Below are 22,476 nucleotides of genomic sequence, written 5' to 3'. Positions count from 1 at the left end.
TGGCTTCTATACATTAAAAAACTGAATGCAGCATAAGCATAGATGACTAAAAGCTATAATTCCTTGGGCCAAGAAGAAATAGCAAATGTACAAAAATTTGTTTTCAAATGTTTTCATTTTTATAACCTACTTTAAAAGTCACCATTTAATCTATTTTTAAATTTTCTACATACTTGTCAATGATACAAAATAATGTGAACAAGAATGAAACTCAAGATCTTTTACCAAGATAAATCAGATTAATTTAGTTAAAAGAGAAAATGAGACTATAGATTTACACAGGACTTAAGCTTGTCTCATAGTATCTTAATAGATCCAATGGGGAAGGAAGATTCTAGAAATGTTTCAGTCAGGGAATACAAGAGACCTTCTTATGATTATTATTACTTGTGAGTGATTATTTGCATATTTGTTTTGGATCTAGAGCTTTAAAGTTTCTTTAAGGTGTGTTAAATTTCTTAAGCTATTTCTTATTGTTAAAACTACATCCAAGTACACCCTGACATATTTGCTACAATTACAAGTGGTTCTGTCATGTCTGTTATGTCATATAGGCTATGACAAAGTACATATAAGTTAAATAAATTTTCAATTACATACATACGTTTCATATTATTTGCCTTTAACGTCTCATGAATATCTAGAGCAGCACTTCCCAGTAAAACATCGGATTTTAATGTCTGGTGACTCCATACACGAAAATTTAATTTGCTGACAGGTGTGACAATTCTAAAAGGAGAAAAACATTGAAGGAAAAATGCGATCTTCACTAAATACCACATCGTGACCTGGAACAAGTAAATTATAGTTTATGTCTATGGTAAAACATAACTCTAATAATACAGTTTTCATTATAAGGATTCAGACTATATCTAAACTCTACGTGCTTTTATGGCTAATTTCATTGGTAGATCAATCACCAACAAAAATGCATTTTTTTTCCCTTCAACAAACTGCTACGACATGTTCACAACTTCACTGTGCCTTTGAAGAAAGCACCATGTTCTGAAAGGCTGCCATCAGTGAACGATGATCACTATATGGGGAATATGCACCAGGAACTACAAGTGACATGGAAAGTGACTAAGAAAGCACAGCAATTCTCCTCCCTGATACTGTTTACGACTCAATTCTTAAAAAACACTAGAGGAGAGCACAACTATGTATGAGAGAATAAAGGAAAAAGCAAGTTCTGAAAAGTCTCTTCTAACTGCACTTTCTTCCTACCTCTTTTTCACAAAACCTTCAAAGGAGAACTGTGGCCACTCCTACTGTATCTTCTTAAAATTCATAGATAAATCGCATGCAAGAAATAATTTTTTACTTCATGTCCCTCACTTTCTTTTTTCTGTCCAGCCCTAAGCTTTCATATCTATAGAGTGCTCCTGGGAGACCACTCTCTCACACATTTAGACTAGCAATTATTCAGCAAAGTACATAGTCTTTAGAGTTGCTTAAGACACTGGGAGATTTGCTCAGTGTCACATATCCAGTAGGTGCTGGAGGAAAAAATCTGAACCTAAGTCTTTCTGACTATAAGGTGATTTCTCTATCTACTAAGCCATCCTGCCCCTCTCTTCACTTTCTTGTCTACACAAGCATTTCTTATGTATACAAAGAAGAGTTCTCATGATCATCTGGAGCATCACACTAAAGAAAAGAATAATCAAACAAATACATTTTTTCTTATCTAATGTACCCTGCACCCTCCACATAGAAAATATATTTTACCATAGATGATGATCTCCAAATTACACCAAATCAATTATGGAGGGGGGGGGGGGGATCTAGTATAATTTCCACATATGGAAAGAATGTAAAGAATTCAGACACTTGCTTTACTGTGCCTAAAAAATATAAGAACTTACAAACTAAGTCCTTGAAATATTTTATCTTAACTACAGAACAGCTATGCTTCATCAAAAGGATGAACTAAGTTCTCCCTCACACCTGCAACTACTTAGATCCAGCCACCAGAGGCTTCGCTTTGTTTCCTTGTTATGCGTAGTTCCTACCCTAAAGAAGTAAAAAATTCCACTTAAGTCTCAATTCAGTGTTTAAGAAGGAGTATGACATAATGAAAAGAACAATGCACTTGGAGTCAAAAGATTTGGATCAAGTCATGGCTAAGCCTCTCAATTATAGTACAACCTTGACCAAGTCAAGTGCCTTGTGTAAAGTTTGTGTAAAATGTTGATCTAGTCCTATGATCCTAGAAAGATTACAAGGTAGGGCTGTTTATTAACGTATAACCTCCTTACAACATGATGGTTTGGTGCTTTTGTACAATAATTGCGTTTGCCCGGGGTCTGAGATAGACCGTTTATACGAGGAATTTGACTCTTGAGTGCTATGCTGAAGTGTCAATGTCTAATAAAAATTAAATTTATTAACTTTCATGTAGTTGTAATTAAACTGCTAGAGTATCACCTAAGTTGAGAGACTATGGCAAAAATAACCAAAGATTAAAGTTTTTTCCCCAAATTAATAAACTCTAAGGAAATTAGCAATAGGTCAGACATTTTGGCTGAAGCTTATTTATAGCCATGATCTGTTAGTTATGGAATCTTATCATCAATAGAAATGAAGTCCAGTGAGAGCTCCCCAGATGTGCACATGACTAAGAGCAACACAAAGATGAGGAAGCCTGCTTCCTACCAGACTATCTCCCTACTCTAAGCAAGACCAAAAGAAGAGGGTGAGAATGTCCTACAATGTCGTGTATACTTTTCACATACTCAAGTTCTTCCAATTCCAAAGACATTGCCCAATGGTGACAATGACTAATTCTTGTTGCCATCACTTCCAACTAAAACATGCAAAGAGAAGAAAGGAAAAGACTGGAAAAACAGAGAAAATGAAGAGTACAAGAAGGAGAAAAAAGGCTGAAGATGGAAAAAGAAAGACAAGCCAAGACAGAAGAGTGAAAAAAGGGATAAAGAAACATAATCAGAAAAGAAGAGAAAGGAAGGGAAGAAAAGAGGAAAAGAGAAAGAAGAAGTAAGAAAAAAAGGCTGCATTTATGCTTACAGGCATTTAGGATTATACTTTATATTACCTGCTAAACAACTGTACTCAACAAAATATTTGCAAACCTACACAGTAAGAGGCTGCTTCCATTTGGGACTGTTGGTATTGCTGCATTTTTCTGTCTTCTTTGACTGTCCATCTACTGAGACTTCCACATAAGGACTCGGTCCAAACCAGTTCTTTTTATTTTCTTTAAGTTTCGCTGAGATAACTATTTAAAAGAAAAGAGAAATGTTTTCACTGTAATGTTCTCCTCAAAAGATGTAAGAAAACTTCACTTGACCGCTCAAAAAAAAAAATCAACCTTACATAGTTCATAACCAATTTAATTTGCAAAGAATAAATGCAAAACTACTCATTTTACCACAGGATACTTAGGAATACCAAACTGACTCATAGATTGACTCACAGATGTTTGATCCCATAGACTTTGCGCTCATTTTGAGAAAATCTAAAGCTTTTTTCCCCCTCCATATAATTTCCCTCCAGTAGGCCACTGTTAATAATAGTAGTCCAGGATCTCTGAGGTATGATATTAAAGCCTTGAGGCTGCAATGTTAACAGATATACCTTATTTAACATTAACCCAACCATCATTTTGTAATACTGTTAATGCATCATACCCAACCCTAACCTAATATCCCACTCCTCTTTCTGAATGCCTTTTCATTCCTATGCAAGTATGACCAGCATGGAGACATTAGACACTTGAAAACTCTAAACTGGGTTACTGAGTATTCCAAGTACAACTGCAAAGAACTCTGCACAGAAATAGTCAGGCTTGGAATTACCTATTCCACCATTCATTAAAGAAGTCTCAGGTTTGGACTGCCAACCTGGCTTCCTATCCCTGGGGTTCTAGTCTTTGGGGAGAGGGGAAGGACTCATTTACACAAAAATATTATATCAGCTTTTTTTTGTGGTCGCAAAGAATTGGAAATGCAGGGAATGCCCATAATTGGGGAATGGCTGAACAAGTTGTGGTATATGACTGTGGTGGAAAACTTCTGTTTAATCAATGACAAGCAGGACAATTTCAGAAAAATCTGCAAACACACAAACTGATGCAAAGTAAAGTGAACAGAATCAGAAGAACACTATATGCAGAAAAAGAAATAATTGGACAATGATCAACTGTGAATGACTTAGCTCTTCTCAGCAATACAATGACCCAAGACAATTCCAAAAGACTCATGATGGAAAATGCTATCCACATCCAGAGAAAGAACTGATTAAGTCTGAATGTAGATTGAAGCATACTATTTTAATTTTTTTAGTTTTTTTCCTCCGTGGTTTTTCCCTTTTGTTCTGATTCTACTTTTATAACCTGACTAATGTAGAAATATGTTAACATGTTTATGATTAACATGTATAACCTGTATCATATTGTTTACAGTCCTGGGGAGGGGGAAGGGAAGGGAAGGAGAGAGGGAGAAAAATTTGGAAATCAAAATCTTATAAAAATGAATGTTGAAAAAAAGTGAATGTTGAAAACTATCTTTACATGTAATTGGAAAAAATAAAATTCTATTAAGTTGGAAAAAAAAATTGTTTCTCTGCACAGATTTGTGATTTAGAACAGAGACAGCAAACTCATGGCCCACAAGCTAGAAAACTCAGGAGTAGGGACTGAACTGTATTAAAACGTAATTAGGAAATGTTTGATGAAATTTATAAAAATAAAATAGATCATGTTAATGTGTGGTTTTCCTTTTTTTCTTTTTTAATATTCATTATTAAATTTTGAGTTCTAAATTCTCTCTCCCTTCAGCCCCTCTCCCACCCATTGAGAAGGCTAGCAATATTATACATGTGAAGTCACGTAAAACATATTTTCTATATTACCCATGCTGCCAAAAAAAAAGAGAAAATGTTTTTAAAATATTCTTCAATTTGCATTCAGACTTCATCAGTTCTCTCTCTGGAGGTGGAGTGCATTTTCCATCCTGAGTCCTTTGGAACTGCTGTGTATCACTGTATGGATCTGAGTAGCTATGTCTTTCTCAGTTGTCCATCGTACAATATTGCTGTTACTGTGTACGTTTTCCTGATTCTGCTCACTTCACTTTCCACCAGCTCATATAAAGCTTCCTAGATTAATTTGTGAACTTTTTTTTAAGTCAATATGTGTCCCCACCAGTTTTTTTTGTTTGTTTGATATCACTGAGTTAGAGCATTTAAAAAATATGGTCAACTCTGCCTTGTTAAAGGCTAAGGTTTATATGGAAGTTTACCCATTTTTTTATTTGACTTTTTTGTTGAAGATTAAGTATATAATTTTTTTAAAAATTCAAGTAGAGATGTCCTACTGGGAATATGAGAAAGGACTACATCAAACCTATAGACAGTAGATCTAGAGTCATTTGTTAAGATTTGACCCATGAACCTAATGTGACCTGAGTACCCACCCCAGGGATGTAACTGTAGAAGTTTTAATTTTTCACTAGAAAAAATCATTTAGCCAAAGAATCTGGGCTTTATTTTCTACATGCCTTTTAATGATTTTGTTACCATAATCGCCATTTTGCCTGTTTATAGTTTTCTTCTAGTCCTCCCATGACTTAAGATAAAAACATTGTTGACTAAATACTAAGATCAATATTGGCTTTGTCCCAAAAACAAAATAGATTATAATGCTTATCCAAATTCCAATAGTGTCTGTGGAGATTCTCTCATGACTGCTCTTGCTTTATATGAACAGTTTGCATAGAAGTCAGAAATCACTTTTTTCTATTCAATCTAAGCAGGTCAGAGCTTATGTTGCTTTTACCTATGATTCTACTTCTAAGAGGCAGAGAGAACTAGTTAAAAAGACCTTAAAATATTTACAGCAGCACGTTTTTTTGATAGTAGCAAAGAAAGAGACACAAAGTGGATGCTCACTAATTGTGGAATGGCTAAACAAATTATGGTACATAAATATAATGAAATATTACTATACTATAAGAAACAATGAACATGAAGAATACAGGCTATCCAAAAATCCTTTTAAAAAAGCACCTTTAAGCTTTAATGACTTCTGTAGGTTGTATAAAAATAAAATATATCACCAAATATTTAAAAAGAAAAGATAGTAAAGTATAGTTAGTACTAATTATATGATATTTTATTTTCTTTAGTTTTCCCTAGAGGTGTAGAGATTTTAAGAAGTACTTAATGAGCTGTGTGGGAGGGGAGTTGTCAGCCTTTGTTTGTAACCTCTGATTGTACAGACTTCTCCCAAAGGTTATGAAGAAGGCCAATGGCATTTTGTTAAGAGGAGATTTCTTATTATGTCTCAGTGACTGGAGCTTCCCAAATACAGACAAAGTGCTTTTGGAGGCTCCCTTTAGTGGTTCCTAAGATTTCAATAACTGAGGCCACTCTCAGAACTGTGTATTTCAATTGAGGTGGAACCAATTACTTACAGTTTACATAACTATAACTTCAAATAGTATGAATTCAAATACATGTGCCCCCTTCACAAGGGATTCATCATTCACACTAATCAGGACCTGTCACACCAGTAGTACAAAAAGAACAAAGAAAGATGGGAAAAAAGAGAACAAAGAAATATGGAAAAAAGCTATATAGACAAAAATGTTTATAGTACCATTTTTTGTTGCTGTAAAGAAACTGTAAACAAACTGAGTGCCCATCAACTTGGGGAATGACTAAATATATTATGGTATATTAATATAACAGGTTATTTATCAAAACATTAAAAATGAGGAAAGGGATAGATTCAGAAAAACCAGGAATGATCTAAGAACTGATGCAGAGTGAAGTGAACAGAACCAGAACAATTTACACAATAAAGACAAATTTGGAAGACAAGAACTATGATCAATGTACTGATCAACCATGAATCCAGAAAACTAAAGATGAAGAATGATACCTACCTGCCTGACAAAAAGGTGGGAGACTTGAGGTGCAGACTGAGAGATACATTTTCAGATACTGCCAATGTGTAATTTGTTTTGCTTTACTGTGATTATTTGTAAGAAGGAGTTGTGGTGTTTTTTTTCCAAATGGGAAGGGAACATAAGAGGAGAGACAGTAGTGATAACACTTATATAGAAAAAAAAAGTCATTGTATAATTTTAAAAAATGAACAGAAGAGAACAGAAGAAATCTTCAGAAGAAAAATGGATAAGCCAAACAACTTTGAAATTAATATACTGAAATCATTTTACAATTTTCTAAAGAAGTGCAGTTATATGTGATAAAGATGTGGGGTTTCCTATACAAATCTTCTTATTCTGGTTTTTTTTTTCAATATGGAAACATTTATGTTGTTGATGTTGCCAAATTCAGAACAAAAACGAAAACTTTCAAAAGACTAAAAAGACAGAAGGCCAGGTGAATCCCTCTCTCCCTGAGTGCAAACCATGAAGTAGAACCGAGCAGGAAGAACTTTTAGAACCTGGTGGAAAGATTGGGATTCACTAGAAAAGAGGGAAAATTATGCAGATTGTTTATAGACTTGTGAGTGATTCATATTTTTTCTGCATTTGGGCTCCTTTGATTTCTTTGAATCTTCTGCATATGTATACTCTACCAGATATGCATTTATTATCTTAAGCCCTAGTATAGGAACTGTTCTACCCTGTTCTACACATCTGTAGAAACATAAACATGAGTTATAACTAAATCCAAAATGTCCAAGAATAAACTCAGGGCATGGGCAACAAGCCAAAAAAGAGTAATATATCTTAGCTCTTTGAGGAAGGTCCCAAATTTGGACTCAGCCTTTATGAGTTGAGAGACTTGGGGGCATGGGTCCCAGGTTGAAAAGGAAGGTGATAGTACCTCTCACTCATAACCACACATGGTAAGTTTAGTGAGATTAAAAAACTAACCATTATTTTAAAAAAATATAATTAATTTTTTATACTGATTATAAACATTACTGTTTTCAAAATATTTAGGATCAAGGCACTTAATAAAGTTCCATAACTGTTCTATTATAATTCTAATTCCTAACATTAATAGTGGCAACTAGATTTAAGGGCTCCTTTGGCTCAGCGAAGGTTGGTTATGAAGACCTGGGTAGTTTCTATAACCGTCTCCTGACATTCATGGGGGAGAGGGACACAGGCACCCCACAAACGTGTAAAACCATGAGTAACTCTAGGCCCCACCCCAGACCTTCATTTTTAATTCTAATCATATTTATTTAACACATAAAACAACACATTGCACCCATAAAAAATTTGTAGTTTCTATGCAAGAGAGATTAGTACCTCACACACTATGTGGTACAGTTGCAGCAACTGCTTCAAAGATTTCCTTCTCCAACAAAAAGCCCAAGATACAAGGATTACTGTGGGGGAAAATCACCTGACTGATTCTGGATGGTAGAAAGACAAAGAGGAGGTATTTCCAAAGAGAGTGTTTAGCCGGTAGTTCTTTAGTGCACTGAAACTTTTAACAAAATGATTGTTTATAATAAATTTATGTATGTATTCTGGTGGTGAATGATAAAAAAAATTAATTATATGCAGTATTTATGCATTTATGACTTAGTAATTTTTTTATCAGTTTTCTTTACATACAGGCATCATCTAGAATTTTCCACATTATGCCACAAATCTCAAAAACTTTCCATTTAACTATTGATGGCCAACTCAGGAATAACCAGAACAGCAAATGTGAAACTCACGAATGTTGGGGAATGACCACAGTATTAATTCTGCCTGAAATTAATTCATATTTGCTACTTTTTAAATAGCAGAATTTCTCTTCTTTGGCTTTTGCAATGGGGAAAGAGAAGTCAACATGTAGATGCCAAGGTGAAGGTCTAGTTTTCTGAATGATACAAAACCCACTGGGTGATTCAAGGTAGATTTTGTTCCCTTCAGGATGAGAAATAAATTACTACTGTGTACATTTCATTTTTTAAAATTACCAAATCAACCAAAAAGTATGTTAAAAATTTTTATGCTGGGGGCAGCTAGGTGGTGCAGTGAGTACAGCACCAGTCCTGGAGTCAGGAGGACCTGAGTTCAAATCCAGCCTCAGACACTTAACACACTTACTAGCTGTGTGACCTTGGGCAAGTCGCTTAACCCTAATTGTCCTGACTTCCTCCCTCCAAAAAAAAAAAAAGCTAAATTAAAAAAATTTTTATGCTGCTAACTTTCCAAGAAGGAAATTACTTTCCTAGAAGGAGCCGTTGTGCCATGACCAGTGAACTCCACATTTTTCACTCAAGGCCAAGTATGCTGGGGGATTTTCCAGGATCCAAAATTGACTCCCTTTCTCATCCTGCTTTTTTTTTTATCTCTTTACCTAGAATAGTGACCCAGGAGAAGACAAGAAAAGGAAGTATAAAGCCTTATTCTGCATAGTCTTCCTTTTTTGGTACTCATCCCTACTGGATTCAATCTCAATAGAGACAACCTACTTGCCTACTTTATTCTGTCTTCAAACCGAAATCCAATGAGCTGTAAATCTAACTGGACATATAATTAGAAACAAGTCTGACTGATTCCCCAGCCTATTATACTTAATTTCAAATACTATAGAAGGCACGATTTTATAATTGCAAATAAAATTTTAGTTTAGTAATAAAACTGGTTTACTCTACTCACTTAATTTGCCAAGGCAGCATTTTAAAATTTATAATCAACAAAGTAGTTAACAGTTTTATAATATAATTCACCATTTTAGTAAAGTCTTAAAAATTAATGTTGTAGTCCCCCCACGTCCATCCAATGAGGTAAATACAGTGTATATATCAATGATAAATGTAATGATAAATACAATGATAATGTACCTACACTACTTTTGAACTTCTCTGGATCTCTCTATTATGCCTTCTTTCCCCAGAAAACATATCATTGGGAAATCTCATTATCCTACAAAAATGAATTTGCCTGATAGTCATATCCCAACAGTACCCTCTGCCCCTCTTATCCTGACAGGAAGACCATGGGCTCCAGGGCCTCTATCTCATTAGCTTCTATTTATTTTTTTGATTTTGAGTTATAAAATTTTTCCCTCCTGCTTGCTCCTCCCCAACCCACTGAGAAAGTAAACAATATGATACTCATTTATACATGTGAAGTCATGCAGAACATTATTTTCATATTAGCTATGTTACCCAAAAAAAGGCAATAAAAAAAGGGAAAAAATATGCTTCCATTTGCACTCAGAATTCATCAATTCTCTCTTTGGAGATATTTTTCATCATAAGTCCCTTAGAACTGTCATGGCCATTGTATTGATCAGAGTTGTTGAGTCTTTCATGATTAAGTGTTACAATATTGCTCCTAGGAGAAGATTCTGGGAAGATGGCGGGGGAGGTCAGAAAATTCCAAGCTCTCAAGATTTTCCCCCACAAGAGAGTTAAAATAGCACCTTAGGGCGAACAACGTGTGAGTAGAGACAAAGAAAAATAGGGGCACAACCCGGATCTTCCTCGGATAGTTTGAGAAGATCCGAAGAAAAGCCCCAGGACCAGGTTTAGTCCCTGCAAGGAGTAAACACCTCGGGGCTAGGTTCTGTTTCAACAACAAGTGGCAAGCCGCTTAAATAACTAGCGGCAAGCCCCGGGGTAGTTGGTTTGAGAGGCTGCCTCGGCCCTAGCCACTGGAACTTTTCACCCAGGGATAGTGAGGGGACTCGTGTGTTTGAGCCCAGGAAGACTGAGGGAACCTCGGCTGACGAGGAACGCCAGACCCAGCTGTGCCGGGAAGACCGGTGGGGGTGAGAAGGAACCAGCACACGCCAGTGAGTGCAGAAGCAGTGGGGCAGAAAGCCCCTGGCTGTGGGCACTTATAGGAGGTTGGAGGTTCGGCTTTGGTTCCAGGCTAGAGGAGAAAACTGAAGATTTGGGGCAAGAGGCACCATTTCCCACACCCCTGGGCTAGAGGTATTACAAAAATCAAGTCTTTACCACACACACAAAAAAAATGCACAGGCAAAGGAGAAAGAATCCAACCATAGAGACCCATTACGGGAATAGAGATGACCGGGGTTCATCTTCAGAGGAGGATATTGAAGTAAAGAAACCCCCAAAGAGCAACGTCAAATGGTCAGCTGCCCAAAGAATTTATAGAAGATCTTTAAAAAAGACTTTAAAAATCAAATGACAGAGATGGAGGAAAAACTAAAAAATAAAAATAAAAATAATCCAAGGAAAACAAGAAGGTTATTAAAGGGAAATTAACCAATTAGAAAAGGAGATCCAGAATCTCAAGGAGGAAAATGACAGTGAAAATTAGAACTGGGCAAAGTGAAGCCACTGAAATTATAAGAGATCAAGAAATGACTAAACAAAACATGAAAAATGAAAAAATAGAAGAGAAAGTGAAACATCTTCTAAGAAAAACAACAGATTTGGAGAATGGATCAAGAAGAGAAAATATAAAAATAATCGGAGTAACTGAAAGTCATGATCAAAAAAATAATCTTGATACAATAATACAAGAAATAATTACAGAAAATTGTCCTGAAGCATTACAACAAGGCAGGGAAGGAGAAATAGAGAAAATCCATTGCACACCACTTAAGAGAGATCCTATGAGGAAAACTCATAGGAATATCATAGTCAAGTTCCGGAGCCCCCAGCTCAAAAATAAAATATTAAAAACATCAAGATTAAAACAACTTAAATATGATGGTGCTTCAATTAGAATTACACAAGACCTAGCAGCAGAGACATTAAAAGACTGAAGGTCTTGGAACACAATATATCGAACAGCAAAAGACTTGGGGCTTAGGCCAAAAATATACCCTTCAAATTTCAGTATTATTTTGAATGGAAAAAAATGGACATTTGACAAACCCTCAGACTTTCAAGACTTTGTTAAAAAGAATCCCCAACTTAGTAGAAGATTTGACATACAAAAACTAAAAGAAACATAAGGGACATACCAAAGACTGACTTTAATATAAAGAATTCATAAGAAAAGACTGCTTAACTTTTTATATAACATAAAATGTAAAACGTATGTCTAACATTCTTATTAATAATTATCGAGCTCATAAGAAAGAGGGAGATAAGCCTATGATATGAATTTAAAAAGTAAAACTATTTAGAAACAGCTAAAAACAGTAACTATTTTATACAAAAGAGGTGCAAGAAGAAGAAAGGATACAGAGGATTTAGATGGAGGAGGAAGGCTGGTAGTTCTGGTAACCTACATTCATCGGGAATGGGTTTAAAAGGGAACAATACATATATATTTAGAAGAGTATAAAAGTCTTCTAAATTTAGAAGAAATAAAATGGTAGGGGTATAGTGAGGGGGAGAGGACAAGGGAGGGATTTTTAGAGGGGAGAATGAGGGAATAGGTAAAGGGAGTTCAGATCAATGGAAATTCGAGGATAGGGAAGGGATCCTTGGAGGGGGGAAGGCAAGTAATAGGAGGGCAGGGTGGTTGGGGCGGGGTGGGGTAGGCAAGTAATAGGAAGGCAATGTAGCGGGTAGAAGTAGAGGAGGCAGGAGGGATAGGAAACAAAAGATATGTAGAAATATGAAAAAAAAACAAAGAGCAGGAGTAGAGTATGCTTGGGAAAATATACATCTATATACATATGTATATACGTATAAGTGTATGTGTATATCTGTATGTGTATGTATATATCAAGAAACATCTAAAATATATTGTAGCCTTCTGGGGGGGAGGGGGGAGGGGGAAAAAAGAACAAAGTTAAAAAGTGCTCAGCAGAGAACAAAAGAAAATAGAAGGAAGCAAAGATGGATAATTCTCAACACAAGGTGTATTATTTATCATACAGGCTTTCTTGAAATGAAAATTTATTGTTACATATTTTGAATCTTCTATGTTCTGCTATGCATGTGACACGTTTTTTTTCTTTCTTACTTTATATTTAAGTTTTAATATTTAAGTTTATAATATATTTTTGTCTCTTTTTTCTATTTTGTATTTCTGTTCTGGTAAAATAAAATAAAGAACTGTCAAAAAATTGCTGCTACTGCGTACAGCGTTTCTCCTGGTTTTGTTCACTTCTCTTTCATGAAAGATCATATAAGTCTTCACTTCACATCTCATCATTTCTTATAGCACAATAGCATGCTACCACAAGTATATACCATGACTTGTTCAGCTATCACCCTATTGATGGGCAGCCCCCACAATTTCCAATTCTTTGCCAACACAAAAAAAGTTGCAGTCATCTCTTGATATTCACAGGTTTCACATTCCTGGTTTTGGTTATTCTGATAATTAAATGAGAATTTCTGAAGATTTGCAGTGTACAGCTAAAAATGCAGACAACATATACATGTAAAGAAAACTAAAAAAAAAATTTAATAAGTCATAAATACTGTATATTATTAATTTGTTTTATCATCCACTACCAGAAGTACAGATATATAAATTTATTATAAACTAAATTTTGTTAGGAGTTTCAGTGCACTAAAAAACTACAAGCTAAGCACTCACTTTGGGAACGCCTCTTCTTTGTCTTTCTACCATCTAGACTCAGTCAGCTGATTTTCTCCCACACTGATTCTTTTATCTTGTGCTTTTTGTAGGAGAAGTAACTCTGTGAAGCAGCTGCTGCAGCTACGCCAAGCTGTAGAGATTCTGATCACTCTCATGTAGAAACTGCAACTTTTTTATGGGTGCAATGTGTTGTCTTACTTGTTTTGTGTGTTAAATATGATTAGAATTATTAAAAATAAAGGGGTGGGGCCTAGAGTTATTCATGGCTTTTCACATTTGTGGGGGTCCTGCGCCCCTAACCCCCACAAATGTTGAGGGACGACTATATCTTAAATATTTTTGTACACAGAGGTCCTTCTCCTTTTTCTTTGATCCCTTTGCGATACAGACGTAGCAGTGGTCTTGCTGGGTCAAAGGGGGATACACTATTTTATATTCTTTGGGCATAGTTCCAAATTGTTCTGTAAAATGGCTGGACCAGTTCACAACTCCAACAGCATACCTATTTTTCCATATCCCCTACAGCACTTGTCATTTTCTTTTCCTGCCTCGTTAGCCAATCTGATAGGTATGAGGTGGTATCATTAGAGTTGTTTTAATTTGCATTTCTCCAATTATTAGGTGATTTGGAGCATTTTTTCATCACTACTGATAGTTCTGATTTCTGCTTCTGAAAACTGTTGATCCATATGATACGACCATTTATCAGCTGGGGAATGGCTCTTTTTTTTATAAATTTGGCTCAGTTCCCTACATATTTGAGAAATGAGGTAGGGCTTCTATTTAAAGAGGCTCAAAAGTTTTTCTACACATTTCTCACCAGCTACACTGTTTCTCTAGAATGCTACATCATTACCGCCTTCTACCTCCCCCTTCCCACCTAACCCACTTTTTCTGCTTTCTTTTGTGAATAGTCTCCCATAATTTGATTGTAAGCCCCTAAGGGCAGGGACCGCCTTTTTAAAAATTTGTATTAGTATCCCCAGTACTTAGCATAGTACTTGTCACATAGCAGGCACTTAAATGTTTCCTGAGTGAAAGTGGCATGTTACGTAAGTTCATTTACATATCTACCATACCCTAAATAAATGAAGATGTTTCTGTTTCCAGGGCAGCTATGTGGTACAGTGGATTAAGTCCCAGGCCTGAAGTCAGGAAGATCTCTCTTCCTGAGTTCAAATCTGGCCTCAGATACTTCCTAGATGTGTGACCCTGGGCAAGCAACTTAATTCTGTTTGGGAGAGTTTCCTCATCTGTAAAATGAACTGGAGAAGGAAATGGCAAACAACTCTAGTATCTTTGCCAAGAAAACAACAAATGGGGTCACAAAGAGTTGGACACAACTGAAAAATGACTGAACTTTCTGGCAAATTACAGGAAAACAAAAAAAAGACTTTTCTTATTCCTTTTCTTAAAACTCTAGTTTTAAATTTTATTCTTAAGCACAACTAATACCATCCTAATAAACTCATACCCTTCAAACCTCTCATCTAGTCATTCTATTTATCTACTATGAAAATAACTGACCTCAAATGAATTTTAGCCCTTTTCAATTGGAGAAATATACATATACTTCTCTGTGGAACAGATGCATCAACAAACTATATCCTATACAATTCTTACTAGTTTACATTACCTCCATCCTATCTAAACCTTGAAGAGTTTGGATACTTTGCAATACATGATCTTCTTGATATAGATTTTATATTATTCTTGATATCACAGGGCAAGGCTCTAACCCTGTACTGCCCAATATTCACCTGCTATTTTGAGTTAATTCAATAGTCAATGGCCATAGCAATATACTCAAAGAATCCAGCTTCTAAGCTAAGAATTCACTATTTCACAAAAACTGCTGGGAAAATTGGAAAATCGTATGGCAAAAACTGTGCATAGACCAATATCTTACACCATATACCAAAATAAACTCAAAATGGGTTCATCATTTAGGAATAAAGGCTGATATTATAAGCAATTTGGGATAGCAAGGAATAGTTTACCTATCAGATTTATGAGAAAGGGAAGAATTCATGACCAACAAGAGACAGAGAGCGTTACAAAATGCGAAATGGATAATTATGACTATGTTAAATTGAAAAGTTTTTGTATAAACAAAGCCAATGCAACCAAGATTAGGAGGAAAGCAGAAAATTGGGAGAAAATCTTTACAACCAGTGTCTCTGATAAAGGACTCATCTCTAAAATATACAAGGAACTGAACCAAATTTATAGGAATATAAGTCATTCTCCAAATGAGAAATGGTCAAAGGATATGAACAGACAAGTTTTCAGAGGAAGAAATTAAAGATATCTGTAGTCATATGAAAAAAATGCTCTAAATCACTGTTGATTAGAGAAATGCAAATTAAAACAACTCTTAGGTACCACTTCTCTCCTGTCAGATTGGCAAACATGACAAAACAGTAAAACAATAAATGCTGGAGAGGATGTGTGAAAATTGGAACACTGCTACATTGTTGGTGGAGTTGTGAGCTGCTCTAGCCATTCTGGAGAGCAATTTGGAACCATGCCCAAAGGGCTATAAAAATATAAATATCCTTTGACCCAGCAATAATACCACTTCCGGGGCTATATCCCAAAGAGATCAGACAAGTGGGAAAGGTACCAGTATGTACAAAAATATTTATAGCAGCTCTTTTTGTGGTGGCAAAGAATTGGAAATCAAGGGGATGCCTATCAATTGAGGAACGGCTAAACAAATTGTGGTATATGAATGTAATGGAATACTATTGTGCTATAAGAAATGAGGAGCAGACGGACTTCATTACAACCTGGAATGACTTATATGAACTGATGCTCAGTGAGGGGAGCAGAACCAGGAAATCAATATACACAATTACAGACACACGGTATCTGTAAGGACTAACTTTGGCAGACTTGACTCCTCTCATCAATACAAGGTTCAAAGACAGCCCCAAAGACTCATGATGGAAAAAGCTATGCACATCCAGAGAAAGAATTATGGAGTCTGAATGAAGATGTTGGCAAACTATTTGCTCTTTTTCTTTTGTTTTTCCTTCTTTTTTGGTTTCGTTTCTCCATTTTCACGATTATTTGGTTATAATTCTTCTTTACAATTGGACTGTTATGTAAATAAGTTCAATGTGAAGGTAAACATAGAACCTACATTGGATTACATGCCATCTTGGGGGGGAAGGGGGAGAAGAGAGAGGGAGAGAAGTTTTGGAACCCCAAAACCTGTGGAACTGAATGTTCTAAAGATAAAAATAATATTAACAAAAAAAAGAACTATGTGCATAACACAGTGCCATATGCTGAGGAAGATACCATGATAAGGACAGGTCTCTATCCTGTCTTCTTGGATTAGATTTTATAATCTAGAAGAGGAATGATGAATACCCCAACAAGTAATTAAAGGACAAAAATGAATGCGACAACTGCATAAAGAAGTAGAAACAAAATCCTACTTGAGGAAGAATAATTCTTGAGGTTTGAGAAAAGGAAAAACGGGGAAGATCTTATGAAGGAAGTGATACTAAAAGTTAGGTCAGGTGGCTGAGCAGGATTTCAACAGTTGGAAATGAGGAAGAAAAACATGTAGGCATAAGAAATATCATGATCAATGGTACAAAGCCAGGAAAGCACAAGGTTGTGTAAGTAAGTAGTCACATTTAGTTAGCACTTAGTGTATACTGTGAGGTATAGTGAGATAAAGCTGAAATGACACAGTGGTACTAGATTATTCATGGCTCAACTGCCAGGCTGAGTAAGAACTTTATTTGGTGAGTGACAGGAACTCATCGAAAAGCTTTAAATCGAGTGAACAAGAGCTGCCCATATGTCAGCAATGTGAAAGAGATGGAGAGATTAATTAGATGGTTACTTGAGTAGCCTTAAGTGGGAAATAAGGCAATAAAGGCCTGGAATAGGATAGTGGTAGTAGAAATAGGAAGGCATGGATGCAAAAAATAACGTAAGTAGAACTGATAAGACTTGGCAATCAATTAGAAGTAGGAGGTGAGGGGGAGAGAAAAATGAAAAACAGCCTGAGGTTTTGAGCAGAGAAACTGAGTGAATGGCACTATTTCTCCTAACAGAAATAGGTAAGTCGGGGAAAAAGCAAATTTTTAAGGAAAGCTGACAAGGCAAGGATAGTGAGACAATCATTCTCAATGACAGAGATATTAAAATTACAATTTATTGTTGGTATAATCAATGATAGCTGAGGAAACATATGTAGTAATATTAATTAAAATAATCTCTGCTATTTTATCTAAGGATAAAAGGAAATTTCTAATAGAATTTTTTAAAAGAATGTAGGAATCCTCAAATTTTAAGGCACAGAGAAATAGCTAATTATACGGTTCTATTTTATAAAACTTTAGCTATCATTTTATATTTAACCAATTATTCAAATGACATTTTCTAGGATAATAGTGACTAAAAATTAATATGACACTTTAAAGTTTGTAAAGCATTTTATATACATTATCTCATTTGATCCCCACATTACCAGGTGCTATAGGTATTATTGCTATTTTACAGTTAAGGAAAGGGGAGCTGAGAGAGGTAAAACGATCTGTCTATAGCCATAAATTTTAAGTGCCAGAGGGGGAAAATCAAAGTCAGTCATTTCCTTATACTCCACTATCCTCTAATGTCTGAACACAAATAACTCAAAAATTAAAATGAATTCTGAAAAATCTTTATTTCTTCAACAATAACCTTTGAGAACCTCCGAAACAGTTTTTGACCAGGGTTAACATGTACAAAAGGGAGAAGAGTGAATTTGACTTTTTCAGGAATGTGCTTTCATTTAGCAGCTTGGGGTAAAAGGAGGAAATGAGTAGGAGCAGGAGTTTGCTAACTACTTCCTTCCCTCTTCCCTTTACAGATAAGAAGGATTTGGCTTCCCTGTCCTCCCAGCACTAACAATACCTCCGCATTCATCTACATGGTTAAAGCTTAGAGATGAACTAGTAACATCAGGTTAGGGACCACTTCTGCAGGCAATGAGAAGTCACTGAAAGTTTTTAAGCATTTCTAATGAATCATTACTAGTGACTTTTGAGGACTTTTTTTGCAGTGTTTGGTGATATTTATATAAGGTTAAACAGAATATTATATATGTATTACTATGTTCTTTTGATTGAGCTTTTGATACAAAATAATTATGGAGAAATGCACTAATAAATATTATGAATGATAAACACTGCTGTTGCCAAAAAGCTTCTTGAAGGTATTTCCAAAGCTAAAATAAAATCTTCCCAACCACCTATACAAAGATAAAGGCTCCATTTACTAAACCATCACCTCAGTGCAACATTCATTAGTTTAAACTTCCTATTTCTTAAAAATCACTCACGCTTCAGGATTAGAACCTGAGTAACCAACCTAAAGCTATTCTGGCCAACTTAGCCAGATCAACAAAGAAACGTATAGGTGCACAGGGTCATCTTGGACCCCATCTTCTCCTGCAGTATCTTGATCACAGCTGAGAGGAAAACGAATCAGTGTATCTTGGTGCTAGAAGAGACTTTAGATCTGTATCCCAAAGAGATCATAAAAAAGGGAAAAGGACCCAGCACGTACAAAAATATTTATAGCAGTTCTTTTTGTGGGGGCAAAAAAATTGGAAATAGAGTGGCTGCTCATCAATTGGGGAGTGTCTGGAGAAGTTGTGGTATGTGCATGTAATGGAATACTATATTGTGCTATAAGAAATGATGAGCAGGTAGATTTCAGAAAAACCTGCAAAGACTTAAATGAACTGATCTGAGTGAAGTGAGCAAAACGAGGAGAACATCATACACAGCATTGTGTGATGACCAACTTCAATAGACTGAGCTCCTCTCAGCAATGCAATGATCTAAGACAATCTCAAAAGACTAAAGATGGAAAATGCTATGAACATCCAGAGATAGAACTACGGCGTCTGAATGCATATCAAAGCATGCTATTGCCTTTTTTTTTGTTTCTGCTTTCTCATGACATTTCTTTTGGTTCTGATTTTTCTTTATAATATGACGAATGTGGAAATATGTACAAGTATTGCCTATCGGATTACAGATCCCATTGGGGAGGGGGAAGGAGAGGGAAGAGAAAAAATTTTGAACTCAAAATCTTATAAAAGTGAATGTTGAAAACTAAAAATAAATCAATTAAAAAAAAAGAGAGAGAGTCCTTAGAGATAATCGCGTGGTCCTAACCTTTTCTGCACTACGAATCACATCTACTGTAAGCAGTTTACTTAATAAAGGACATTTAAAGACCATGAAGAAGTGAAAACATCTCCCTCTTTTTCATCCCTTTCCTGAGGGGATGGATCCCACCCACCTATCCAAGGTCACCAAATCTCAACAATCTGTCCAGAAAAAAAAATCTCTTTCCTACTCTTCAATTCACTTTAAAAAATCCTTTGTTAAGCATCTATTTGATGCAAAGAACTGGTAGGAACTGGGGGTGGATCATCATCATCATCATCATAAAAGGCTCACATCAATGTAGCGCTTTAAGATTTATAAAGCCCTTTACATACATTCTCAATTTGATTCTCACAATAACCCTGGGAGACAGGTGCTATTAATATCCGCATGTGACAGATATTGTAACTGCGAATGAGAAAGACTAAGTGCCTTGCCCAGGATCACATGAGAAGTATCTTAAGGGGGGTATTCAAGTCCAGACCTTCCTGAATCCAAGACTATCAGTCTAACACATAAAGGTGTCTCTCTAGTACAGAGGTGTCAAATTCAGGGCAGCTTGAGGGCACCAGAACCAAATTAAAATGTAACTGGGGACAGATAAGTAGTAGAAGGATATGAACAAACAGTTCTCGAAAGAAGAACTGCAGAGTATTCACAATCACATGAAAGAATGCTCTAAAATCACTAATAAGAGAAAAGCAAATCAAAACAATCTTGAGGTTTCACCTCACACCCTACAGATTAGCAAAAATGACAAAAAATGGCAAAAGTCAATGTAGGAATGGTTGTAAGATAAGAGCTACACTAATATGCTGTTGGTAGAACTGTGATATGGTGCAACCATTTTGCAAAGCAATTTGAAATTTAAATAAAGTGTCTGAAATGTCTCTATATTCTTTGACCCCAGATATTCTATTGCTAGGCTCATATTCAAAAATAGTCATCAATATGAAGAAAATCCCCATATATACCAAAATATTTATGATAGCACTTTTTGTGATAACAAAGAACTGGAAACAAAATAGATGCTCATCAATTAGGGAATGGCTAAACAAATTATGGCACATGAATGTAATGAAGTATTATTACTATGCTATAAGAATGATGTGTATCATAAATACAGAGAAGCATATAAAGAGCTATATGAACTGATAAAGAGTTAAGTAAGCAGAGCAAAGAAAATAATATACACAATAATTACGACAATGTAAATGGAAAGGACTAGAAACCAAAAAAATCAACAATGAAGGTAACAAAATCATAAAGATCAACCAGAATTGGTGGGCAGCTAGGTGGCGCAGTGAGTAGAGCACCGGCCTTGGAGTCAGGACAACCTGAGTTCAAATCCAGCCTCAGACCCTTGACATATGTACTAGCTGTGCGACCTTGGGCAAGTCACTTAACCCCAATTGCCCTGCCCCACCCCCCAAAAAAAACCAAGATCAACCAGAACTAAATGAAGAGATATGAGAGGACATCCCCAACCTATCCCGCTGTGGAGGTGGGAGATCCACAGGTGTTATACACACAACATATTTTTAGACCTTTTCAATATATCAATCTGTTGGCCTGGGGTTTTTTTCCTCTCTAAAAAATACTGTATGCCATATGGGATGCCCCTCTAAGAGGGAGCAGGATACTTGGGATAACTATGATGACTGAAAAAACAGAAGACAAATTAAAAAATTATGAAAAAATAAAAATGTAATTGGGAAATGTTCATCAAAATAAAAATACAATACAAGATGAATAATGTTAATTTGTGGCTTGCTAGATCAACATGAAGCATTCTGGGAATTTCTATTTGAATTTGACACTACTGCTCTAGAAGACCCTATCCTCAAGAAGTTTACAATAAAACAGGAAACAAGGAAGCCAGTGCCAAGTAGGGATCCAGGCAAAATGCTACGAAAAGATGAAGATGTAAACTAGGATTGTTCAATGGGCAAAAAAAATGAAACATTACAGAGGAAGAATCAACAGCATTTGCACAAGGTCACATTGCAAGTTAATGGAGGAACAAAATCTTATTGTAAATGTATTTTCATACTAGTTTTAAACTATTGTAGAGGAAACAATAAGTTAAACTCTTCAACAAGAAACAGGCCAATCTACAAATATTTACCTAAATATCTATCACACAGAAGGCCCTCTATTAGGTACTGTTAGAAATATGGAGACACATGAGTCACCCTTGCCCAGGAGGAGCTTACAATCTAGTTGAGGAAGCTGTAACATGTACACAAATGATTTTCAGCCTTTTTACAATTTAAACACGATTTATACCTTAAAAACATTTAATAAGTAGAAGAGGCAAATTATTCTTCTCTCAATGTTATTTTTCAACTTAGAGAAAAAAAGTAAATGACTATCTTTTCAAAGACTTACCAATGATTTGAAGTTGTGATTTCATGGTCAATCCCCCCACAGACCCTGACCGTGAACTACTGCCAGACATGCCACCAACTGGGCTATGGACCTAGATGTGGCAAAGGAGACATTTTAAACATCATCATACACAATCTCATTTTAATAAACAGCATCATAATTGCACCAAAAAGGCTATTCTCCATGTCCTAGCAGATGGCCTGGAGTAATTATTCTTTGCTGACCTAGTTATAATTAATTATATTAAATGAAAAAACCCATAGAAGAGATCCCTTACAAGTCCTCATCCATGTAGTAGTCAATCTCTTTCTCAAAGCTGTTTTTGCATGGCATAACTGTACAAGCCTACCAGGCTAGTTCTTTAATTGGTTCCTCCAAAACTCACATTAAATGAAACAATGTTAGAGGAAATTCAAGTGAGTTAGTGCCAAACAGGGCTCTAGTATTAACTTGGGTCATGGTGAACCATC

General features: G+C 35.7%; 1 protein-coding gene across 2 annotated transcripts in view; it reads right to left on the bottom strand.

The window, feature by feature from the left end:
- ITCH (itchy E3 ubiquitin protein ligase) overlaps nt 1–22,476 on the bottom strand; it is a 159,933-nt gene that overhangs the window by 88,160 nt on the left and 49,297 nt on the right. For both annotated transcript variants that reach the window (XM_036748660.1, XM_036748661.1), the window contains exons 2-4: nt 22,007–22,097; nt 3,100–3,241; nt 605–729 (exon numbers count right to left, since the gene is read on the bottom strand). In XM_036748660.1, coding sequence (XP_036604555.1) covers nt 605–729; nt 3,100–3,241; nt 22,007–22,076 — 337 coding nt within the window. In that variant the 5' untranslated portion in view covers nt 22,077–22,097. The remainder of the gene's footprint in view (nt 1–604; nt 730–3,099; nt 3,242–22,006; nt 22,098–22,476) is intronic.

Source organism: Trichosurus vulpecula, chromosome 3, assembly GCF_011100635.1.
Source record: "Trichosurus vulpecula isolate mTriVul1 chromosome 3, mTriVul1.pri, whole genome shotgun sequence".
Taxonomy (NCBI): domain Eukaryota; kingdom Metazoa; phylum Chordata; class Mammalia; order Diprotodontia; family Phalangeridae; genus Trichosurus; species Trichosurus vulpecula.
This window is presented reverse-complemented; position numbering and strand designations above follow the sequence as displayed.